At 47.6% G+C, this 27176-nt stretch overlaps 1 protein-coding gene across 1 annotated transcript in view; it reads right to left on the minus strand.

Annotated features, from left to right (window-relative positions):
• The window catches only part of LOC126484752 (neural-cadherin-like), a gene marked incomplete at its 5' end in the record, with an annotated part of 460071 nt that extends 433705 nt beyond the window's left edge, over window positions 1–26366 (minus strand). Inside the window, 2 exons of the mRNA XM_050108347.1 lie at window positions 25058–25391; window positions 25452–26366. Of these exons, the coding sequence (XP_049964304.1) occupies window positions 25058–25391; window positions 25452–26366 (1249 nt within the window). The remainder of the gene's footprint in view (window positions 1–25057; window positions 25392–25451) is intronic.
• Window positions 26367–27176: the final 810 nt, after the last annotated feature.

The following is a 27176-nucleotide window of genomic DNA, read 5'->3' on the forward strand; positions in this document are numbered from 1 at the left end:
TCAAATGGCTCTAAGCACTATGGGACTTAATCTGATGTCATCAGTCCCCCTAGACTTAGAACTACTTAAACCTAACTAACCTAAGGACACGACACACATCCGTGCCCGAGGCAGGATTTGAACCTGCGACCGTAGCAGCTGCGTGGTTCCGGACTGAAGCGCCTAGAACCGCTCGGCCACAGCGGCCGGCTCCAGGGCGTAGAAATCTGGGGTATAACCGAGAGCGGGTATATAGTATGGCGCCATCACTGCTATTTTAAATGGAATGTGAAAGCACTATCTTGTGGTACAGCGCCGGCGGGGTGGCCGAGCGGTTCTAGGCGCTACAGTCTGGAACCGCGCGACCCCTACGGTCGCAGGTTCGTATCCTGCCTCGGGCATGGATGTGTGTGATGTCCTTAGGTTACTTAGGTTTAAGTAGTTCTAATTATAGGGGACTGATGACCTCAGATGTTAAGTCCCATAATTCTCAGAGCGATTTGAACCATTTTGTGGTACAGCGCCAACGGTTTAGGAATCCTTCTGACAAAGATCACACGGGAAACAACCAATATATCTATATCCTCTGTGCCTTTAGGGCCCCGTAGAGAAACCTGTTTACCTGCCACTTATTTTTTCTTTCAGTACTGGCAATTGTATGTTCCCCTGAAAAAGCCATAGGATCATGCGCAACAAAGCGCTACAATATCTAAACCAATTTCAGAGTCGAGGGTATCTTCACAAAGTTGGGGTACAGAGCCCATCAGGATAACCCAGAGCACAAAATGGTTCAAATGGCTCTGAGCACTATGGGACTCAACTGCTGAGGTCATTAGTCCCCTAGAACTTAGAACTAGTTAAACCTAACTAACCTAAGGACATCACAAACATCCATGCCCGAGGCAGGATTCGAACCTGCGACCGTAGCGGTCTTGTGGTTCCAGACTGCAGCGCCTTTAACCGCACGGCCACTTCGGCCGGCTAACCCAGAGCACAAAACGGAGCACAACCGCAGAGACTTATGGAGTAGTTCTTCTAAAGTAACCAATTTCTGCTACAAATTTAGTGTCATTCTATTGTTTTCCTAAGAGAATGTTATTGCACTTGGCCTTCCGTGGCCGTTATCCTAAGGACGCGGTGACGTTACAGACAACAAGTACAGTCGTGGTCGAGGAAAATACATGGCAGAGTGAATGATTTCAAGATAGTTCTGGGTTTGCTATCAAGTGGTTCACCATGTCCTCGTGAAATACCACGATAAAAACTCACGATACGCCAACCGAAGCGCCGTCACTCCCATGTGCTATTATATTGTGGCCAACTTTTCATGGTTTTAACAATATAAGTACAGGCATCTGGAAAAAAGCTTCATTTAGTAATTTTTTATGTTCTGAATAATAGCTGGATTCCATCTTTTGGGCCTTAAGTCTCTTAAGGGCACCCTTGCCAAAGAAAAATTACTTAATTCATAGTGCGAGTCATACCTTCTTTTGTTATTATGGCAACAAACTGCACTGAGTTTACAGAGTGGATAAGCCGGGTGAATGGCTGTCGTATGAATGAGACTGCAGTGGAAAGAACGATCCTGCATTGAAAGTGAAGAGCGATATGGACGATGAGGCGCCGCTGCAAGTGAAAGAAGCCAAGAACAAAACAAGAATCGATCCCGCGGGAGCCATATTCGCTGTCGGCCAACTGGCGCGCTGCATTTGTGAAAAGAACAACTGAGCATCTGTGTGTTCGTAGAGTGCTTCTCCAATCAAGGCAGCCGGCCAAGTACCTGCTGAAACACCTCTGTGAACTATTCCCCACAATGTGGCATATCGCCCACATTTTTATTTAAAATCAGCATTTAATACTGGTTAAACGTTTTTACATTTCTGAACATTCTACATCTACGTACCGCTATACTGTGAAGAGAACGTCGGAGGGTACGTCCAATTGTACCACTTATAAGCACTTTTTCCTGTTTCATTCACAAATGGAGCGCGGGAAGAATAATTGATTCAGTGTCTCTGTCCTATTTTTTATTACGAGAAACTCAATTATTGCAGAATATGTGACAGCGCTGCGTTCAAGACAGCTAAGCTGGCGAAGTAAAACGGGAGCGATACGTAGAGGCTTGTAATACGAGAGGCGTTCAATAAGTAACGTAACACTTTTTTTCCTGAAAGCCGGTTGGTTTTATTCACCACTCCAATACATTGTATTATTCCCAACCATTTTGGCTACAAACCCCTATTTCTCACATAATCTCTGTTCAACGTGACAGCCTTACTGGTAGGGACTGTACGCCCGCATTTATTTAATCGTATGGTGATTTTACACAATATGCAGTTGATATAAGACAAGTGATTTTATACAATATACATATCATATAAGACAAGATTAAACCTCAAAGTCCGTGTTTTTCAACCAATTAATGAAGCTGGGTGTGAGAGTGAGCAAGTAGTCGGGAATTCCAGAGTATGAATGAAGTGGACAGCGTTGGACTAGATGTTCAATTGTCTGCTCTTCTTGACTACATTCACACACTGGTGAACTGATCCAGCCCCATTTGTACCTGAAGTAGCTACAACAACGATGTCCAGTCCTTAACCCGTTGAGGCGGCACCAGAGGTTCCTCGTAGGGCTTCTTTGTGGGATCAAGGTGATGGACTCTTGTTCCCAATGTTTTTGTTGACCATTCATTGTCGATCGTTGCTCACGTCCGTAGGTATAACCTAAATTACCCTACACCTGACCCCTGGGTGGTGCTAAACGAGCAAGTGTCATAGGTGATATAATATGTACGCCCGCATGATACCTCTCTACTGGTCCACGTCGGAGCTAACGTCTTGCTGCACCAATAACCTCCCCATCATCCACGCACTTCTTCCCGCGGAGTACACTCTTCATTGGGCCAAACCGATGGCATTCGAAAGGTGCGAGATCCGGGCTGTAGGGTGGATGAAGGACACTGCAATGAAGTTTTCTGAACTCCTCTCGGGCTCAGAATTGTGTGAGGCCTTGCACCGTCATGGAGAAAGCGATATCCGTTTCCTATTTTGTGGCGACAGACACGCTGCAGAGGTTTTCTCTATACAATGAGGGTCACATAATAAACTTCAGAGTTGATCGTTAAATCACGAGGGAGAGAATAACCCCTTCAGAGTCCCCGAAGACCATCGCCATGAGTTTACCGGCCTGAACTTTTTCAGCGAAGGAGAAGTTGTTTGGATCCACATCATGGATTGCCGTTTTTTTTCCGGTTCGAAGTGATGAGCTCCTGTTTCATCGCCTGTGACAATGTTCGACAAAAAGTCGTACCTCGCAAGCAGTTCCGCACAGATGGTCCTTCGTTGCTCTTTATGGTCTTTGTTAGGTGGTGAGGAGCCCAGGGGGGCACACACATTTATGTACCCCAACTGGTGGATGAGTGTATGAGTACTATCAACAGAGCCGTCCAGGTGGACAGCAAGGTGTTTGACTGTGATCTGTCGATCACCTCGAATGAGAGTGCTCCCACGTTCCAACGTTGCAGTAGTCACTGTTGTGTGCGGCCCCCACAGGGCAGGATAGCACGGACATGTTGCAATGATGACACACGCCTCGCCCAACGACTCACCATGCTTTTGTTCACTGCCACGTCTCCGTAGACATTCTGCAATGATGACACACGCCTCGCGCAACAACTCACCATGCTTTTGTTCACTGCCAGGTCTCTGTAGACATTCTGCAATGACGACACACGCCTCACCCAACGACTCACCATGCTTTTGTTCACTGCCACGTCTCCGTAGACATTCTGCAATGATGACACACGCCTCGCCCAACGACTCACCATGCTTTTGTTCACTGCCAGGTCTCTGTAGACATTCTGCAATGATGACTCACGCCTCGCCCAACGACTCACCATGCTTTTGTTCACTGCCAGGTCTCTGTAGACATTCTGCAATGATGACTCACGCCTCGCCCAACGACTCACCATGCTTTTGTTCACTGCTAGGTCTCTGTAGACATTCTGCAATGACGACACACGCCTCACCCAACGACTCACCATGCTTTTGTTCACTGCCACGTCTCCGTAGACATTCTGCAATGATGACACACGCCTCGCCCAACGACTCACCATGCTTTTGTTCACTGCCAGGTCTCTGTAGACATTCTGCAATGACGACACACGCCTCACCCAACGACTCACCATGCTTTTGTTCACTGCCACGTCTCCGTAGACATTCTGCAATGATGACACACGCCTCGCCCAACGACTCACCATGCTTTTGTTCACTGCCAGGTCTCTGTAGAAATTCTGCAATGACGACACACGCCTCACCCAACGACTCACCATGCTTTTGTTCACTGCCACGTCTCCGTAGACATTCTGCAATGATGACACACGCCTCGCCCAACGACTCACCATGCTTTTGTTCACTGCCTTGTCTCTGTAGACATTCTGCAATGACGACACACGCCTCACCCAACGACTCACCACGCTTTTGTTCACTGCCACGTCTTCGTAGACATCCTGCAATGATGACACACGCCTCGCCCAACGACTCACCATGCTTTTGTTCAATGCCAGGTCTCTGTAGACATTCTGCAATGACGACACACGCCTCACCCAACGACTCACCATGCTTTTGTTTACTGCCACGTCTCCGTAGGCATTCTGCAATGATGACACACGCCTCGCCCAACGACTCACCATGCTTTTGTTCACTGCCAGGTCTCCGTAGACATTTTGCAATGATGACACACGCCTCGCCCAACGACTCACCATGCTTTTGTTCACTGCCAGATCTCTGTAGACATTCTGCAATGACGACACACGCCTCACCCAACGACTCACCATGCTTTTGTTCACTGCCACGTCTCCGTAGACATTCTGCAATGATGATACATGCCTCGTCCAACGACTCAACATGCTTTTGTTCACTACCAGGTCTCTGTAGACATTCTGCAATGACGACACATGCCTCACCCAACGACTCACCATGCTTTTGTTCACTGCCACGTCTCCGTAGACATTCTGCAATGATGACACACGACTCGCCCAACGACTCACCATGCCTTTGTTCACTGCCAGGTCTCTGTAGACATTCTGCAATGACGACACACGCCTCACCCAACGACTCACCATGCTTTTGTTCACTGCCACGTCTCCGTAGACATTCTGCAATGATGACACACGCCTCGCCCAACGACTCACCATGCTTTTGTTCACTGCCTTGTCTCTGTAGACATTCTGCAATGACGACACACGCCTCACCGAACGAATCACCATGCTTTTGTTCACTGCCACGTCTCCGTAGACATTCTGCAATGATGACACACGCCTCGCCCAACGACTCACCATGCTTTTGTTCACTGCCAGGTCTCTGTAGACATTCTGCAATGACGACACACGCCTCACCCAACGACTCACCACGCTTTTGTTCACTGCCACGTCTCCGTAGACATTCTGCAATGATGACACACGCCTCGCCCAACGACTCACCATGCTTTTGTTCACTGCCAGGTCTCTGTAGACACTCTGCAATGACGACACACGCCTCACACAACGACTCACCATGCTTTTGGTCACTGCCAGGTCGCTGTAGACATTCTGCAATGACGACACACGCCTCACCCAACGACTCACCATGCTTTTGTTCACTGCCACGTCTCCGTAGACATTCTGCAATGATGACACACGCCTCGCCCAACGACTCACCATGCTTTTGTTCACTGCCAGGTCTCTGCAGACATTCTGCAATGACGACACACACCTCACCCAATGACTCACCATGCTTTTGTTCACTGCCACGTCTCCGTAGACATTCTGCAATGATGACACACGCCTCGCCCAACGACTCACCATGCTTTTGTTCACTGCCAGGACTCTGCAGACATTCTGCAATGACGACACACGCCTCACCCAACGACTCACCATGCTTTTGTTCACTGCCAGGTCTCTGTAGACATTCTGCAATGACGACACACGCCTCACCCAACGACTCACCATGCTTTTGTTCACTGCCACGTCTCCGTAGACATTCTGCAATGATGACACACGCCTCGCCCAACGACTCACCATGCTTTTGTTCACTGCCAGGTCTCTCTAGGCATTCTGCAATGACGACACACGCCTCACCCAACGACTCACCATGCTTTTGTTCACTGCCTTGCCTCCGTAGGCATTCTGCAATCGCCTATGAATATCAACGACGCTCTGGTTTTCCTGCACAAGAAACTCATGGCAGCTCTCTGATTGAAACTCATCTCCGTTTCAGACGCCTTTTTGAAAGCTAAGTATAGCGCCGACACCATCGGAACTTCATGAACTGAAGCGGGAACATTCCATGTTCTCTCACAACAAATTTTACGTTTTTTGAACCAAAACTGGAAGAGAAAGTAATGTGTTGCATTACTTATTGAACACCACTTCATATTTCCTAGATTCATCATTTGAAGTTTTGGTTCTAGAAATTTTCTAAGCTGGGTTCCTGCGTGTAAGTTTAGGCGTCTGCCAGTTCAGTTATTTGCACACCTTCGCGACACTCTCTCATGGGTCCAGCGAACCTGTGATCATTCGTGCTGTCCTTCTTTGTATCCGTTCAACAGCCATTGTCAGCCCCATTTGGTATGGGCGCCGTACACTTGAGCAGTGTTCTAAAATTATAAAAATGTTGTCTTGGATTAACGTTTCCAGATAAGCGCATTCAGAGACTCATTTGGATTTTGAGTTTTGTCATGAACATACTTGGTCAAGATCTGCCAGGAACAGAAATGTAGGCTTGATAGCATTCTACATCTACATCTACATTTATATTCCGCAAGCCACCCAACGGTGTGTGGCGGAGGGCACTTTACGTGCCACTGTTATTACCTCCCTTTCCTGTTCCAGTCGCGTATGGTTCGCGGGAAGAATGACTGTCTGAAAGCCTCCGTGCGCGCTCTAATCTCTCTAATTTTACATTCGTGATCTCCTCGGGAGGTATAAGTAGGGGGAAGCAATATATTCGATACCTCATCCAGAAACGCACCCTCTCGAAACCTGGCGAGCAAGCTACACCGCGATGCAGAGCGCCTCTCTTGCAGAGTCTGCCACTTGAGTTTATTAAACATCTCCGTAACGCTATCTCGGTTACCAAATAACCCTGTGACGAAACGCGCCGCTCTTCTTTGGATCTTCTCTATCTCCTCCGTCAGACCGATCTGGTACGGATCCCACACTGATGAGCAATACTCAAGTATAGGTCGAACGAGTGTTTTGTAAGCCACCTCCTTTGTTGACGGACTACATTTTTTAAGCACTCTCCCAATGAATCTCAACCTGGTACCCGCCTTACCAACAATTAATTTTATATGATCATTCCACTTCAAATCGTTCCGCACGCATACTCCCAGATATTTTACAGAAGTAACTGCTACCAGTGTTTGTTCCGCTATCATATAATCATACAATAAAGGATCCTTCTTTCTATGTATTCGCAATACATTACATTTGTCTATGTTAAGGGTCATTCATTACACATTCAGATTTTTTATTTTTTATTTATTTTTTTGCCGGCGTAGAAACTGTTATTCCACGGACAGTTGCGAAAGGGAGCGTGGCCATGAAACATTGAACAATGTTGGAGGGACTTCCAATAAGTGATGCAACACGTTTTTTTCTGGACACAGGTTGGTTTTATTCAAGATTCGAATACACCATATTATTCACCACTGTTTTGGCTATAAAACCCTATGTTTCGATACAATCTCTATTCAATGCGACGCACCTTATTGACAGGACATGTATGGCTGCATGGTACCATTCTACTGGTGGACGACGAAGCCAACGTCTTGCTGCATCAGGATCCTTCCCATCACCCACGTACTGCTTCCCGCAGAGTGTATCCTTCATTGAGTCAAAAAGATGGAAAGTGGGAGATCCAGGCTGTAGGTTGGATGAGGAAGAACAGTCCAATGAAGTTTCGTGCGTTCCGCTCGGGAGCGCGTTAGTGTCGTGACGCGCAATTCCGCACGGATGGACCTTCGTTGTTCTTTGTGGTCTTCTGTTCAAATGGTTCAAATGGCTCTGAGCACTATGCGACTTAACTTCTGAGGTCATCAGTCGCCTAGAACTTAGAACTAATTAAACCTAACTAACCTAAGGACATCACACACATCCATGCCCGAGGCAGGATTCGAACCTGCGACCGTAGCTGCCGCTCGGTTCCAGACCGTAGCGCTCAGAACCGCACGGCCACTCCAGCCGTCCATAGTCTTCCGTCAAGCGGCGATGAACCTAGCGGTCACACATCTTTGAGTACCCTAGCTGGAGGACGAGTATGTCAGCACTACCAAGAGAGACTTCCAGTTCAACAGTGAGGTGTTTAATTCTGATCCGTCCGTCACATCGATTGAGAGTGTCCACACGTTTCAACACTGCACGAGTCACAGCTGTGTGCGGCCGGCCAGCACACGGGAGACCGGACAGGTTCGCACGATCTTATTGCGCTGATGACAGACGCCTCGCCCGACTACTCAGTGTGCTTTTGTTCACTGTCAGGTCTCCGTAGACATTCTGCAAGAGCCTATGAGTATTTGCGATGCCCTAGTTTTCCGTGAAAAGAAACCCACGACAGCTCTCTACTTGAAACGCACCTCTGTGACAGATGTCTTTTTTAAGGCTACGTGTAGCGCCTACATCTATCGGAACTTCACAACACTATATAGCTGAAGCGGGGCTATTCCCCGTCTCTCTCAGCAAATTCCGCATTTTTTCAGCCGAAATTGGTGGAAAAAAAGAAATGTGTTGCATTACCTATTGAACGCCCCTTTTAGATACTAAGTCATCCATAGAAACGAAACCACAAAGCTGTTCTGTTGTGTAGTATGTCCCACAGGGTTAAACTAGCATCGAAATTACCAAAAGCACTACGTCACATTCGCGTCAGCTCTAAACTCGAATCGCTACGGAGAGAGCTGTGAGCGAGCAGGAAAGCGACGACCCTGGCTTCCATTCACCGCGTGTACGGAACAGGGGTTAGGTGCCAGAAACCCGGCAGCTGGCAGCCAATATTGTGGGCGCCTTGGCCCGAGGAAATATTCCATAAGCGACCGGCGGGCCCGCGCTAGCCCCATTGTGCAGCCAACCACTGGGGCGTCATTCCTGGTGCTCGCAGCGGCTCTCCGAAATTGAATATCGAGCTCGTTCTAAAGGATTCGGTGCGTACTCCCTGCTGAGTAGCACTCGCACACCAAACACAACTGACCGCAAGTTCCCCATGCACTCCAACCCGCCGAAATTTTGCTCTACACCGCGCACGCTCCGTCATCTACATCTAGATCTACATGGATACTCTGCAAATCATACTTAAGTGCCTGGCAGAAGGTTCGTCCAACCACCTTCACAATTCTCTATTATTCCAAACTCGTATAGCGCGCGGGAAGAATGAACACCTATATCTTTCCGTACGAGCTCTGATTTCTCTTATTTTATCGTGATGTTCATTCCTCCCTATGTAGGTCGGTGCCAACAAAATATTTTCCCATTCGGAGGAGAAAGTTGGTGACTGGAATTTCGTGAGATGATTCCGTCGCAACGAAAAACGCCTTTCTTTTAATGATTTGCAGCCCAAATCCTGTATCATTTCTGTGACACTCTCTCCCACATTTCGCGATAATACAAAACGTGCTGCCTTTCTTTGAACTTTTTCGATGTACTCCGTCAGTCCTATCTGGTAAGTCAATGCATGATCCTCACAGTTGTTAATAAGCATCTCTGCGGGGGTGGAAGACGGCACTGCGATTATTAGGAGACCGCTAGACAATGTGAGGGCTCGATGAAATGAAGTCGAATTGAATTAAGGCAGTGATGAGAAACGAAAGGTACCTAACGACTGGAAAAAAAGCGCAGATCATTCCCGTATTTAAGAAAGGCCGTAAGACAGATCCACACAATTATAGACGTGTATCGTTAACGTCAATCTGTTGTAGAATTATGGAACATGTCTTAAGCTCCAGAATTATGACGTTTTTGGAAAATGAACATCTCCTCTACAAAAATCAACATGGATTCCGGAACTAAATCGACAGATGTAAAGGCCGGAGTACCACGGGGAAGTCTGACAGGACCGTTGCTGTTTACAATATATCGTATATAAATGATCCAGTAGAAAGCTCTTTAAGGCTATTGGCAGATGATGCAGTTGTATTTACCAAAGTAGCAACGCCAGAAGATAGTAAGAATTTGCACAACGACCTGCAGAGAATTGATGAATGATGCAGATTCTGGCAGTTGACCCTGAGCGTAAATAAATGTAACATATTTGCGCATACATAGGTTCCAACAGGACGGAGTAGCTCCCCATTATGCTAAAAATGAGAGGAACGTTTTAAATTTACGGTACCCTGGTCGGTGGATAGGATGCGGCGGACCAATTCAGTGCCCTCCACGTTCACCAGACCTAACATCTCCTGCTTTTTTCCCTTGTGGGGTTATTTAAAAAATATTGTTTATGACAGATAGCTCACAACCCAAAACGATATGGAGCAACACATTCGAAGAGCATGTGCAGCCATACCACGGGATGTGCTACTCAAAACTGTGGACAACTTTCGCAGATGATTGACTTTATGCATTGAAACAAATGTGGGATAATCTTGAACAATTTCTGCGTAGCTAATTTCATTAATTAAGCACCCGAAATTGTGAGAGGCAACGGGACTCACACTAATGAACCACCCCAACATGTGAGAGGCAAGGGGACTCTCACTAATGAAGCACCCCAACATGTGAGAGGCAAGGGGACACACACTAATGAAGCACCCCAACATGTGAGAGGCAAGGGGACACACACTAATGAAGCACCCCAACATGTGAGAGGCAAGGGGACTCACACTAATGAACCACCCCAACATGTGAGAGGCAAGGGGACTCTCACTAATGAAGCACCCCAACATGTGAGAGGCAAGGGGACACACACTAATGAAGCACCCCAACATGTGAGAGGCAAGGGGACACACACTAATGAAGCACCCCAACATGTGAGAGGCAAGGGGACACACACTAATGAACCACCCCAACATGTGAGAGGCAACGGGACTCACACTAATGAACCACCCCAACATGTGAGAGGCAAGGGGACTCTAACTAATGAAGCACCCCATGGGAACATCATTCTACTACGTCCATGTCGTTGTACCTGGGTAATGCTAAAAGTAGGATACAGAACATTTTGTACAAAAATACTTTAATTTGGCGTAACGAAAGAACTGGTGCTCATTTTTCATCGATTTGATGCGTCTTTCTCGGATCATTCTAACTAAATCAGAGTTCTTCCCCAATTTTACTTTTTTCTCGACTTCAGCGCCATCTATCATTGGTTTAAAAAATGTTTCAGGCAAAAATTGATTACTTTTTTATCGAGAATCCGAATCTGCAATAAAAAATGGGTGTTTCTATTTGAGATTTAAAAGTTGCCCCCCACCCCACGCAAGGGGGCGGGGGCTGGAGGTCACGTGTAGTATAATTTGATGTCCCCCTTTGAGCTTACGAACTTGTCTCACCCACTTACCCGATGTATAGTTTTCGAGATAATCTCATCCGAAACTTCAGATGGACCACCCTGTAGACAGACACACGGACACGATGTCGGTTCTACGTCAGCCTACGTTCCAGTCACGGCCTAGCCCACAGCACACAGCCTTCGGAAGAGTACCGTGTCCGGCGACAGCAGAGTTGGAGACAACTCGCTTCAAATTGTATTACCAACGACAGTCTATTTCAGCACAAGTGTTAGACAGGTTCTGTCTACGTATACAATGTACCTACGCTCTACCATATAGCCACAGGAAAGAGGTTATATAACAAAAGACAAGTGCTCATTTTGACTGTAAACATATTTCAATTCTTACATTTTACGCGTGCAATAATCTTGTCATTATCGCCCGTTTAGAAGCCAATTCATTTGTGACAGCCTGTTACGACCCGACCCATGATGTTTCACTTAGTTTCCTTTGCTGGTTGCTTCACTTCGTCAAGATGTGTAAATGCCTCGAACAAACACCGTACGTTAGCTTAAGAACATAGCTTCCCGCGAGGTGCGAAGTTTTAAGCAAAAGAGGAATTTTGCCGTTTATCGTCCTTTCGTCGATAGGGTCGTCAGAGATGGAGCTTAAACTCGACCAAAGGACGGAAGGGGAAGGAAATCGGCCGTGCTCTTTTCTACCAGAGGTGCCCTTTCATCTGCTTTAACCATTTTAGGGAAACCACGGGAAATATAAGACGAGATGTTCAGCTGGGCATATGAACCCCGGTGCTCCCGGATGAGAGTACAGAACCTGTCGCTGAGCCATCTCCCTTGGTCTCGTCGTACGGGGAATTGATTACATGGAGTATGAGAAGCATAAAATCACAGAGGTTATAATGACGAAACAATTCGTTGTAGCTGGCATTACATGTGAGCAGCTATAATACTGAATTTATGACTCCACTGCAGTAATGAAATTCGGAGTTATTGTTCTGTTTCAACAATAAAAGTAGGCTTGTTACGGTAAACTCCAATATCAGCGAACAATTTGACGTCGTGTGTTACGGTAGTATTACGGTCTATTCGCATCAATAATCGTAACCTTTCCGCCAAACGTTTTGAAACGTCATACCATAAGCTATATGCCCACAGTAGTTATTCGGTATGGTTTCGTGTTATCAGACCATTTACACATATTGTTTAATTTAATCACTAGCCATCACTTAACCGAACAGTTGTATTATTTACGGCAGCCATTAACGTAACAGCCCGTTATCGCTTCAGAGCAATGCGGGTTTCAAATTCTCTTTCGTCGCCTAGTGTAACGACTTTTCTGATTAGTATCGCTGGAGCACTTCCCATCATTTTTACATATACGTTTACTCAGCTGCCATGCTAATCACGGACAGGAAGTAATAAAGACGATTGGGGTGAATATGATGAAAAAAGAAAAACAAATGGCCTCTGTGGGAATCTGAGTAGGTTTCATGCGGGCCCCTAGCCCCCATCAAACTCCCGCTTTTAATTGTGGACGCATATTACCTTGACCTTTCTAATTTCAACTGTTTACTCGCTTCCCGAAGAAGTGGTGACAATAATAATGTTTATTCAGCTGTGCGTCGGGAGCACTTGCAGGAAAACTAAGACGCGATGACGATGGCTAGTCTGGCATTCGTTGACTCCTGTATGTTCGACAGGCACCTTTTCCGTGTGGCAAAGACATCAACGGAAATTCTGCATTGTGGTTCTCAAACAAATGTATCGCGATTACTGTCTTGCTGCATGTTCATTGCACCGTCTCACTCGGTTAAGAAGCCCAAAACCAGTTCGAAAACAAACAATACAAAGCCCGCATCTCGTGGTCGTGCGGTAGCGTTCTCGCTTCCCACGCCCGGGTTCCCGGGTTCGATTCCCGGCGGGGTCAGGGATTTTCTCTGCCTCGTGATGGCTGGGTGTTGTGTGCTGTCCTTAGGTTAGTTAGGTTTAAGTAGTTCTAAGTTCTAGGGGACTGATGACCGTAGATGTTAAGTCCCGTAGTGCTCAGAGCCAAACAATACAAACCGCCGCGTAACATACAAATAACGTTTAGGCTACCATTTTGCGATTCCATCGTAGCAATTGCGAATAATGACTACTATCAGCTGTGGAATGAAATGACGACAACGAAAATTTCTGCCGGGTCGGGACTCGAACCCGGATTTCCCGCTCATCGCGAGCGGTCGCCTTACCCCTTGGCTATCCGCGCACGACTCACGGCCAACTGATGGTAGTTATTACTCGCAATTGTGAATTCATCTGATGTGTTTAGCAACGGCTGTTGTCGCCGCAGTACATCGTCATCAGAATAACACTGGCACTGCAATATCGTATCTCACCTACATGGTTAGGAAGAAGAATCACAAAGATCGAAATCAACTGTCTTGCATTTGCAGATGACTTTGCTATACTTTCCGAAAATGTGGCATCTGCTATAACACAAATAAATCTCCTGGCAGAATTAGCCACCAAAACTGGCTTAGGAATTTCTGTAGAAAAAATAAAATTTGGAACAAATGTTCAGGACGCGCCAAAATTTCTGATAATAGATATTGGCCAAATAGAGGGTAAGAAAATTCAAATATCAGGGGGAGGTAATCCAAGAAAATGCTTTGAAAAATCTGCAATAGAGGAAAGATTGCGGAAATGGGGAGAGCACATGGCAGCACCATAAAAAGTGCCTATCGAAAATTGCAAAAATAAGACATTACAACACAGTCGAGAAGAGAGAATGCCTATATGCAAGCGAATGCCTGGCATTAAACTGTTATTTAGATACTAGAAAGGTGAGTATAAGGAAAATATTAGGACCACAAAACACGCAGAAATTTGGGAATTACGAAGTAATGCTGAAATATACCAATATACAGAAAATATTTCAAACGTAATGAGAAAAAGAAGAATCATGTTTTTTGGACATTATTTCGAATGCAAGACAGTGGATTAACTAATAAGATTTTCAAATACGCTACTGGCCATTAAAACTGCTACACTAAGAAGAAATGCAGATGATAAACGAGTATTCATTGGACAAATCTATTATACTAGAACTGACATGTGATTACATATTCACGCAGTTTGGGTGCATAGTCCTGAGAAATCAGTACCCTGAACAACCACATCTCGCCGTAATAACGGCCTTGATACGCCTGGGCATTGAGTCAAACAGAGCTTGGATGGCGTGTACAGGTACAGCTGCCCATGCAGCTACAACACGATACCACAGTTCATCAAGAGTAGTGACTGGCGTATTGTGACGAGCCAGACGTTTTCAGTTGGTGAGAGATCTGGAGAATGTGCTGGCCAGGGTAGCAGTCGAACATTTTCTGTATCCAGAAAGGCCCGTACAGGACCTGCAACATGCGGTAGTCCATTTTCCTGCTGAAATGTAGGATTTCGCAGGGATCGAATGAAGGCTAGAGCCACGGGTCGTAACACATCTGAAATGTAACGTCCACTGTTCAAACTGCCGTCAATGCGAACAAGAGGTGACCGAGACGTGTAACCAATGGCACCCTATACCATCACGCCAGGTGATACGCCAGTATGGCGATGACGAATACACGCTTCCAATGCGCGTTCACCGCGATGTCGCCAAACACGGATGCGACCATCATGATGCTGTAAACAAAACCTGGATTCATCCGAAAAAATGACGTTTTGCCATTCGTGCACCCAGGTTCGTCGTTGAGTACACCATCGCAGAAGCTCCTGTCTGTGATGCAGCGATAAGGGTAACCGCAGCCATGGTCTCCGAGCTGATAGTCCATGCTGCTGCAAACGTCGTCGAACTGTTCGTGCAACCGGTTGTTGTCTTGCAAACGTCCCCATCTGTTGACTCAGGGATCGAGACGTGGCTGCAGGACGATCTGTTACAGCCATGCGGATAAGATGCCTGTCATCTCGACTGCTGGTGTTACGAGGCCGTTGGGATCCAGCACGGCGTTCCGTATTACCCTCCTGAACTCACCGATTCCATATTCTGCTAACAGACATTGGATCTCGACCAACGCGAGCAGCAATGTCGCGATACGATTAACCGCAATGCGATAGGCTACAATCCGACCTTTATCAAAGTCGGAAACGTGATGGTACGCATTTACACGAGGCATCACAACAACGTTTCACCAGGCAACGCCGGTCAACTGCTGTTTGTGTATGAGAAATCGGTTGGAAACTTTCGCCATGTCAGCACGTTGTAGGTGTCGCCACCGGCGCCAACCTTGTGTGACTGACCTGAAAAGCTAATCATTTGCATATCACAGCATATTCTCCCTGTCGGTTAAATTTCGCGTCTGTAGCAAGTCATCTTCGTGGTGTAGCAATTTTAATGGCTAGTAGTGTATTTGTGGGCTAAGAAGTCCACAAGTTGGGTCAACGAAGTAAAAAAGGATTCAGGAAGAAACAGTATAAAAATAGAAGATATAAGTAACAGAGAAGCCTTGCAGGACAAAGTATTGAAAATGGAAGGATTCCGAGGCAGGGTAGTTACAAAGTGTGGTTCAAAATGGTCTGAAGGCAGAAAGCAGAAACATAGCGGACAGATGTAGGCATACTGGAAGAAAAGAAAAGAACAAAGAACGCACGATTGAAACTGGAATAACGTCCTCAGATTACCTATTCGCAATTAAAAAAAGAACATGTCAATAATACGCCTGTTTTGCGAATTTCATTGTTAAATGTTTGACTAGTCGCTGTCCCAAGTCCCCAGTGGATCAACAGAGTCCAAAGATATAAGGTTTACGACCAATGTGTATAGGAACTACTTTCGTTCCCTCGTTGGGCACTACGTCCTCTGTAAACATCGCAACGTTTTTCCGGACACCCTGTATGTGCCTGGGTCACGGTCGCGACAAGCAAAAGATGGCGATTGCCCATTTTAGAGACAGCAGACGGCACCAGCGGAGGATCTGAGTACCTCGTAAGCGACGGGTGGTGAGCTCCAGACACACATTCTCACAACGCGGCTGCTCGCGCGAGCGGTACAAAAACCCGCGCCCCACGCTCGTTAATTCGAGATGCAGTGATAGATCTCATTAAGCGCCCGGCGTCGATAATGCAGCGCCTTCATCAGACAGAGAACTTGCTTTGTCCGCCAGGTCAGTGGACTGTACCTTATTAAAAGTACGATAGCGGCTCGCGGCCGAGTCGGGCGGATGCTCGCTTATGACAAACTCGCCGAGACAAGCACAACTGCCGCAGAACATTGCTGGCAGCGCCGTTTCCGCTTCTTACGCCCTAGAAGGGCCGGCCAGAAATTCTGCACGCGTGCGGTGCTCCTGCATATGTGCAACTTCCGGGTCACAGCGTGCACGCCGCAGCCGTCAGCGTTCATGTAGTGCATGTCTATACCCACAGATGTCGCTTTATCCACTTGCTGGGATACTCTGTACCGGCGCATTCTAGTGCTCTTTCCACAGCTTGCAAGCCAACCGTGGGAAGGTATTTCGCGTATTAAACTTTTAAAATACCGTCACAGTCTACTCATTGAGACGTCTACTTTTATGTTAACAGTTTAACCCAGTAAGACAAGTAATATAGTTAACAACCGTGGGTTTTTATTAAGGCATTTTGACTGACGGCACGTAAATACGAGTAATGTTTTTGATCCAGTATTTAAGAAAGAGAGCACTTAGCGACTTCCAACGAACCTTATTCACGATTTCAAATAACATTAAACTAATGCAAGGTTTCCTATAACTAATTCTCGGTGCCCTCAGTTACACCCACATAATTTATGTCTCACTGACCTCTGAACAGAATGATAACCGCAGACTCACCTGTTATTTCAATACCATTATTGCTACATCTTTCATCAGCTCCGTCTGAAATCTGCATAATAACCGACAATTAGATGAATGTTACGTTTTATCGACTTCAGTTGAGCGTAGCCCTTCACACATTAAAAAAAAAAAAAAAAAAGAAAAAAAACCCTAAATGTAAGTATGCATTGGAGCAATCGGTTTAATGACCAACTTTCCTGATAATAATGTCACATGGAGCAGAATGAGGCATTAATGCACAGTTAGTAAACAATAATTTTTAATTATGAAAGGAATAAATCCAAACACGTTTATCACTGGTCATGAGAAATGATAATCGAGTTGATGTGTCTCATCCATTTTCTTAAGGACATTTAATTTTGCTTGCCGTTCTTCACTCGTCTTTGTGACATGAAAACTTGCGCTGGCCGTCTATTATTCGGCGGCATAGCAAACACTGTGAGTTTTCACCAGCGGCTACAAAACAGAATTGTAGTTCCCAGTCATTTTTAAACGGCTGAGAACATTGACCTCCAGTCCTTTGCTTTTTCACAGTACCTGCCATTTCTCAGTACTTCTCTGTTAAGGTTACGGTTACCAAGGGTAAACGAGACGGGGTATGTTGCGCTCTTGCTTGTACCACATAAACGGGGAAGTGGAGCCGCCGCCGTTCATTTAGGACACATCTCTAATAACAGATGTCGCTGTCGCACATGTGCAGCACTTCCGCACGTCTGCACACTGTGCAGCGTTTGGCCGGCCCTGCCCTAGTATGTACACTCCGTGCCGGATCGCCGGGACGTTCTTGTTGTTCTGACAGCGGGGCGAGTAAACGTCACCGGGACGCCGAGCAGAGGCGGCAGCCTGCCACCTCTTGTTAGCGTAAGCCCGGCCGAAAAAAATGGATCCGCCTTTCCATTAGTGGCCAGCTTCAGATTCAATTTCGCGTACCTGCAGGGCACGGCAGGGCACGGCGGGCCTTTCTTCCTCATTACCGGGCAGCGCGCCGGCGCAGGATAATTTAATACGCCGCCCCCAAGTAATTGGATTCACAATTGCATTTTAATTGGAAAGGAGGCGAACAAAAGAATGCCGCGCCCGGGGAGGCCAGGAGGCCACTCGGGGCTGCGGGATCGATGTCGGCGAGACCTCCCGACCCCCCCTGGGGCGCCATCGGCTGGAACGCTAATCGCCGGACTGACCGCCGGCCAAAGGAGGAGCAAGAATTCAAGTCTCGCCAGAGACAAGCTAGGGAAGGATGGGGAAGTAAGTTCGACGTGACCTTTCGAAGGAACCAACCCGGCATTTGCATCTACATCTACATTTATACTCCGCAAGCCACCCAACGGTGTGTGGCAGAGGGCACTTTACGTGCCACTGTCAGTACCTCCCTTTCCTGTTCCAGTCGCGTATGGTTCGCGGGAAGAACGACTACCGGAAAGCCTCCGTGCGCGCTCGAATCTGTCTAATTTTACATTCGGTATCTCCTCTGGAGGTATAAGTAGGCGGAAGCAATATATTCGATACCACATCCAGAAATGCACCCTCTCGAAACCTTGACAGCAAGCTACACCGCGATGCAGAGCGCCTCTCTTGCAGTGTCTGCCACTTGAGTTTGCTAAACATCTCCGTAACGCTATCACGCTTACTAAATAACCCTGTGACGAAACGCGCCGCTCTTCTTTGGATCCTCTCTATCTCCTCTGTCAACCCGACCTGGTACGGATCCCACAATGATGAGCAATACTCAAGTATAGGTCGAACGAGCCCGCCCGGCTGGCCGTGCGGTCTAACGCACAGCTTTCCGGGCGGGAAGGAGCGCCTGGTCCCCGGCACGACCCGCCCGGCTGATTTGTGTCGAGGTCCGGTGAACCGGCCAGTCTGTGGATGGTTTTTAGGCGGTTATCCATCTGCCTCGGCGAATGCGGTCTGGTTCCCCTTATTCCGCCTCAGTTACACTATGTCGGCGATCGCTGCGCAAACAAGTTCTCCACGTACGCGTACACCACCATTACTGTACCACGCAAATATAGGGGTTACACTCGTCTGGTGTGAGACGTTCCCTGGGGGGGGGGGGGGGGGTCCACCGGGGGCTGAACCGCACAATAACCCTGGGTTCGGTGTGGGGCGGTGGAGGGCTGAAGCGGACTGCGGTAGTCTTCGTGGGATTGCGGACCACTGCGGCTGCGGCGGGGACGGAGCCTCTCCGTCGCTTCTAGGTCTCCGGTTCACATACAATACAATACATACAATAGGTCGAACGATTGTTTTGTATGCCACCTCCTTTGTTGATGGACTACATTTTCTAAGGACTCTCCCAATGAATCTCAACCTGGTACCCGCCTTACCAACAATTAATTTTATATGATCATTCCACTTCAAATCGTTCCGTACGCATACTCCCAGATTTTTTACAGAAGTACTGCTACCAGTGTTTGTTCTGCTATCATATAATCATATAATAAGGGATCCTTCTTTCTATGTATTCGCAATACATTACATTTGTCTATGTTAAGGGTCAGTTGCCACTCCCTGCACGGATTGCCTATCCGCTGCACATCTTCCTGCATTTCGCTGCAATTTTCTAATGCTGCAACTTCTGTGTATACTACAGCATCATCCGCGAAAAGCCGCATGGAACTTCCGACACTATCTACTGGGTCATTTACATATATTGTGAAAAGCAATGTTCCCGGGTTCGATTCCCGGCGCGGTCAGGGATTTTCTCTGCCTCGTAATGGCTGGGTGTTGTGTGCTGTCCTTAGGTTAGTTAGGTTTAAGTAGTTCTAAGTTCTAGGGGACTGATGACCATAGATGTTAAGTCCCATGGTGCTCAGAGCCATTTGAACCTTTTTTTTTTTTAAAGCAATGGTCCCATAACTCTCCCCTGTAACACGCTGGAGGTTACTTTAACGTCTGTAGACGTCTCTCCATTGAGAACAACATGCTGTGTTCTGTTTGCTAAAAGCGATTTAGGGAAATCACGGAAAACCTAAATCAGGATGGCCGGACGTGCGTTTGCACCGTCATCCTTACGAATACGAGTACAGTGTGCTAATTATTGCATTGAAGTACGCTGGTCATGACCTTTCGAAGGAACCAATCCAGCATTTGCATGAAGCGATTTAGGGAAATCACGGAAAGCCTAAATCATGACGGCCAGACGCGGGTTTGCACCGCCATCTTTACGAATACGAGTCCAGCGTGCTAACCACTGCACCATTTCGCTCGGTTAAAACTACAGGATGCCCCTGAAGAAATGGTCAATATTCGGAGATATGACAGGTAAGATCATTGGGTACAAAAAGCTCTACTAAGCACGGGCTCTAAAATGCATACCTTAAGAGCTATGAGCACTTCTGATCTTCGATGCTGTGAAACAAAATTTCTTCTACTGAACAAGACTTCATAGTTCTGAAGGTACGTAGTTTGGAACCCATGCTTACTAGTCTTTCTTGCTTCAAATGATCGTTGTTTTCATATCCCTGAATGTTGGCCACTCCTCTTGCGACATACTGTATACTCCGTAAGCCAGCTGACGGTGTGTCGCGCAGACTACGTCTGGCACCAATTTTCGCGCCGCTCTTCGTTCTATTTTGTCTGCCTCGTCTATTAGTCCAATTTGGTAAAGGTCCCAGAGTGATAAGCTACACTCTTGAACCAGGTGGAATAAGTGCTGCCGTGGATGAGATCAATTTGCTTACGATTCTTCCTTTGAATCTCAGTCTGGCGTCTGCCTTTTCTACTATTTGTTTTAGGTGATCATTGTATAATGAAGCGTCAAAGAAACTGGTATAAGCCTGCGTATTCAGATACAGAAATATGTAAACAGGCAGAAAACGGCGCTGCAGTCGGCAACGCCTACGTAAGACAACAAGAGTCTGGCGCAGTAGTTACATCGGTTACTGCTGCTACAATGGCAGGTTATCAACATTTGAGTAAGTTTGAACGTGGTGTTATAATCGACGCGCGAGCGATTGGACACAGCATCTCCGAGGTAGCGATGTAGTGGGGATTTTCCCGTACGACCATTCCACGAGTGTACCGTGAATATTAAAAATCGGTTAAAAATCGCCGACATCGCTGCGGCTGGAAAAAGATCCTGTAAGAACGGGACCAATGACGACTGAAGAGAATCGTTCAACGTGACAGATGTGCAACCGTACCGCAAATTGCTGTAGATATCAACGCTGGGCCATCAGCAAGTGTCAGCGTGCGAACCATTCAACGAAACATCACCGATATGGGCTTCGGAGCCGAAGGACCACTCGTGAACCCTTGATGACTGCGCGACACAAAGCTTTACGCCTCGCCTGGGCCCGTCAACACCGACGTTGGCCCATTGATGACTGGAAACATGTTTCCTGGTAGGAACAGTCTCGTTTCAAATTGTATCGAGCGGATGGACGTGCAAGGGTAGGGAGACAACCTTATGAATCCATGGACTCTGCATGTCAGCAGGGGACTGTTCGAGTTGGTGGAGGCTCTGTAATGGTGTGGGGCCTTTGCAGTTGGAGTGATATGGGACCCCTAATACGTCTAGATACGACTCAAACAGGTGACACGTACCTAAGCACCGTGTCTGATCATCTGCATCCATTCTTGTCCATTGTGCATTCAGGACTTGGGCAATTCTGGCAGTCCGCAGCTCGTGGTCGTGCGGTAGCGTTCTCGCTTCCCGCGCCCGGGTTCGATTCCCGGCGGGGTCAGGGATTTCCTCCGCCTCGTGATGACTGGGTGTTGTGTGCTGTCCTTAGGTTAGTTAGGTTTAATTAGTTCTAAGTTCTAGGGGACTGATGATCGTTGATGTTAAGTCCCATAGTGCTCAGAGCCATTTGAACCATTTGCACCAATTCTGGCAGGACAATGCGACGACACCCCATACGTCCAGAATTGCTACACAGTGGCTCCAGGAACACTCTTCTGAGTTAAAACACTTCCGCTGGCCACCAAGCTGCCCAGACATGAACATTATTGAGTATATCTGGGATGCTTTGCAACGTGCTGTTCAGAGGAGATCTCCATCCCCTCGTACTCTCACGTACCAGTCAGACACAGATCTTATAAGGAAACGTTGCTCTCAACCTACTCCAATCGGAATCTCCTCATTACTTCGTTTCATCTTACATCTTTGCCCAATTCTAATTTAAGCCACTCAATCCTTTCCCTTTTTCTCTTCTTGCTCTGTTTTTCAATTTTTTTAAATATATTTTCACGCTACAATCAGCGTTTCAAAACATCATAACCGGTTTCCACCAGGTGGTGATCATGTTGTGGACAGAGCAATGCAGCATGTGCCTTAGTCTGAAGATGACCGTTAGTTGGTCGTAACCGATTATGGTATTGTGAAATTCGTAATTGTGTTTTAAAAATAAAAAAATAAGCGATATGTCGCTTCTTCTTTTTCTTCTTCTTCCCCTCTTACTTAGTTCTCCCTCTTCCTTCTTTCTTCTACTCTCCCTCACTGTTTTGAAACGTCGCCTAGCACAGAAGCCCCTAACGCCAAACCCTTGTTCAGTGAGTCCCCACTGTCTCACCCTAAACAAAATTTCCATTTCTGATCGACATTGCCGTCAGAACTACGTGGTGACAGTTCACTGCAATGTGTCCAGAAGGTTGGTTAAAAGATCTTCTTCCTGTAATTCTAAGCTTAGGCACTATGCTGTTCCAACTGCACATAATTAACACCATCTCTTCGGCCTGAGGGTTTGTACTGTTTGCAGCGACTGGCATTTCGTCTTCATCCATCAACTTGAGGTGTTGTCTTCATTCTTTCTTGTATTCTCCAATTTTCTAATTTAAACAACAGATTCCAAATTCTGCCCGGATGTCATCTTTTTAAATCCGTTCCTCCTTGGGTAAAAATTGACAGTTTTTAAAGATCTCATTTTTGCTAAGTATATGCTATTTTTATGTCTTTTTTTCAGTCAATCCACGATTCGCTACCAGTGAGAACCACGGACAGCGCCACTGTTTTATACAGTTTCGATTTTGTGGTTTTTTCTAACTTCATTTTTTGAAGTTTTGTTTATAGGTCCAGATACATGTTGAAATTTGTTGGTTTTCTTTTGTTTCTTTTTCTATGTGCAGCTATGTCACAGACTAAATAACTGAAACTGAAGGCTTGCTCAAATAACTTGTTTTCGATATCAATCTTAGATCGAACTGGTAATTTTCCGTGCTGGCTCATAACTTTTGTTTTAAGTAGCTGATATTTTTAGATTGTGATGTTTCCTTCCCAACACATATTTATACACAAAGTCTTGTAACTCTACCTCTGTCTTTTGTAATACATTATCTGTGTAAACCATAACATTTAGATGGTAGTTCCTGTTCAGCTGTTTGCCTTCATGGAATTCTTTCTTCTAATTTCTTACAAGATCTTCAATATAAGCGTTAACAACAGATCGCGACACGCTACATCCCTGTCTGACACGTTGATCTGCTTCTGAAACGCCTGTATTTATGATTATTTTCGTATCATATATGTCTTTGATTACCTATAGCCGGCCGAAGTGGCCGTGCGGTTAAAGGCGCTGCAGTCTGGAACCGCAAGACCGCTACGGTCGCAGGTTCGAATCCTGCCTCGGGCATGGATGTTTGTGATGTCCTTAGGTTAGTTAGGTTTAACTAGTTCTAAGTTCTAGGGGACTAATAACCTCAGCAGTTGAGTCCCATAGTGCTCAGAGCCATTTGAACCATTTTTGATTACCTATATAGGATGCATGGGGTATCCTTGCTTGTCAGAACTTGTTATTGTCCACAGTCCATTTCTAATGACCGAATCAAAGGCTCTTTCGAAGTCACTAAAAGGAACATGTATTCATTAACTGACTTTTTGTCGTTTTCGTAGAATTCTCTCGACGTCAAAAAATCATTGATGGTCGAGAGTCGCTTCCTAAACCCACTTTGCTCTTCTCTAAAACAATATATTCAAGGAATTGTTTATTATTTCTGTGTAAACTTTATAAATTGTTTTCGTGAGACTTGTATCCTTATTAACAGCCACGTGTATTTCTTTTGCCTTTTTTAAAAACAGCCATTACTTCGACAGTTTTTGAATAATTTGGGATTTTATAGCTTCGCCACCATACAGTAAATAATATAACAGTCTTAGTCAGCACAGCGCCCCTCCAAGTTTAATAAGTTCGGCATTCTTTTCAGCTGGCCGGTGTGTCCGAGCGGTGTAGGTGTTTCAGTCTTGAACCTCGCGACCGCTACGGACGCAGGATCGAATCCTGCCTCGGGCATGGATGTGTGTGGTGTCCTTAGGTTACTTAGGTTTAAGTAGTTCTAAGTTCTAGGGGACTGATGACCTCAGAAGTCAAGTCCCATAGTGCTCAGAGCCATTCCTTTCATCTCGTCCAAAACTGCCGCGATTTTTGAGATTTTTAGAGCCCACTGTGTCTCGTCTAAGATAACTGGATCAATTGTCTCGTTATAATAGGGTTTTAGGTATTCTGTATTTATTGTATAAGTTTCGTAGTACCATAACTTCTGATGATGCTATATTCACCGATCTTGTTAATTATATTGATTATAGCATTCTCTCTCTCTCTCTGCGAACTGAGGAGCTATTTGAGTAGGAAGTAGCGGCACCGGTCTCGTAAAGTGAGAGAAGTGTGCTGACCACATGCCGCTCCATATCCGCATCCAGAGATGTCCTTGGGGTGAGGATGACACGGCGGCCGGTCGGTACCGTTGGGCTGTCATAGCCTGTTCGGGCGGAGTTACTTATTACCTCTTTCTGATAACGTTAAAAGATATATAACAAAATGGAGTGAAATAGAAACTGACCTCCTCCTCCTCCGGCGTTGGTGATGGTGACCCAGAAGTCGATGGTCTTCTCCGGGCCGAGCTCCTCGTAGTCCCACTTCTTCTTGACGCGGACGGCGCCGTTGGGCTCGACGGTGACCCAGGGGTTCTCGTCGCGGATCTTGAAGGTCTCCCGCTCGGTCTCCTTCTCCAGGGTGAAGACGGCGCGGCCCTCGGTGCCGCCGTCCGCCTCGGTGAACTCGATGCGCTTGGTGGGCCGCACGGCGCGCGTCACCCGCCGCTTGGCGATGCGGTGGACGCGGGCGCGCGACCGCTCCGACCACTCCTCGGAGGCCACCTCGTTCGCGCCGTCGTCCTCGTCCTCGTCGTCGTCGTCGACGGTCTCGTTGCCGGTCGCCGCCGAGGACTCGTCGACGTCGGCGGGCCCGTTGAACTGGAGCCAGACCTGCGCCGGAGCCTGCGAGGTGCGGCTGGGCGACCGCAGGTCGTGCGCCTCGACCGCGATCTCGTACTCGACGTCCTCCTCGGGCGGCTCCTCGGCGAGCAGCAGCTCTCCCGTCTGCGGCACGACCACGACCAGGCCGCTGGGCGCCGCCAGGCGGTACGCCACGCGGTCGCCGTCCGCGTCGGTCGCCGCCACCTTGCCGACCGTCCGGAAGCGGTCGGAGGCGCGGCCGCCCACGGCCACGGAGAAGCGGTACACCTTGCTGGAGAACACGGGGCTGTTGTCGTTCTCGTCGAGCACCTCCACGGGCAGCGTGGTGACGGCCCTGTCGGCGCCGCGGCCGTCGGCCGCCTCCACAGTCAGGTTGTACGCCGGCGTCTTCTCGCGGTCGAGCGGCCGCGCCGTCTCGACGGCGACGCCGGTCGCGTTGGCCGCCGCCAGCCGGAAGTCGCCGCCGGGGTCGCCGGCCACGATGGCGTATCGCACGCGGCCGCCCGCGCCGCCCGCCAGCGCCAGGTGGGCGACGCCGGAGCCCGGCGGCGCGTTCTCGCGCACCCGCGCCGGCGCGGCCGCCTCGCGGAAGCGCAGCATGTCGCGCCGGTCCAGCACCAGCAGCTGCAGCGAGTGCGTGCTCGAGCGGTTGCCCGCGTCCTCGAGCACGGCCAGCGACACGGGCCGGCCCACCAGCGGGTGCAGGTCGGCCGTCGTCATCAGCAGGCCGCCGCTCACGACCGCGAAGAACTGCGAGAAGCCCGTGTCGAGCAGGCGGTACGAGGCGCCGGGCTGCGCCGCGAACTGCTTCACGCCGTAGCCGGGGTACGTGTCGTCGGCCAGCACGGCGACGCTGCGGCGCCGCGGCGGCGACGACGCGGCGAGCGACGGCGCCCACAGCGAGAGGAGCGCGAGCGCCGCGAGGGCCAGGCGGCGCCCGGGAGCGGCCGCCATCACTGACCACCTGCTGCACACACACACACGAGGCACGCGTTACCCACCACATCATGTTTCAATGAATGAGCACTACTGGCCATTAAAATTGCTACACCAAGATGAAATGCAGATGATAAGCGGGTATTCATTAGACAAATATATTATACTGGAACTGACATGTGATTACAAAAAAATGGTTCAAATGGCTCTGAGCACTATGGGACTTTACATCTGAGTTCATCAGTCCCCAAGAACAAGGGCTTCAAACTACGGCCCACGGCCGAAACCGGCCCGCGTTAGCTGGTCGGACACCCCCGGTATCCGGCCCGCCAAATATTTGAAGCTGTACGTATACTGCCAACAATTGAGTTTCGAGGCCTATCGTGACCAATACACCGCGACATTGTCGGAGCTCTATCTTTACAAAGCGGAAGGTCATGGTTAAACTTGTGGCTATCCACAATAAACAGACAGACCATTCTCCGTGCGATGGTGAAAAAAAAGGACGGTTAACAGACTAGTTCGGCGAAAACATTTTAAGTAAAAAAATTCTTTGCATTTTATTCTACTCACGAGTCTGGTCAAGTCTTTCAAAAGGACGCCGCTTCGGTGACTAGCTTTAGTAATCAATCATTATGGAAGATGCTTCTTAAGCGAAGTTTCACTTTCTTTTGATTACGTTGTAAAATACACATAGCAAGTAAATCGTATAAAATATTTTTATTTAAAGGCAATTTAAAGAAAATAAAATCCCTCGTGTACATAATG

This window comes from Schistocerca serialis, chromosome 6 (genome assembly GCF_023864345.2).
Source record: "Schistocerca serialis cubense isolate TAMUIC-IGC-003099 chromosome 6, iqSchSeri2.2, whole genome shotgun sequence".
NCBI lineage: Eukaryota > Metazoa > Arthropoda > Insecta > Orthoptera > Acrididae > Schistocerca > Schistocerca serialis.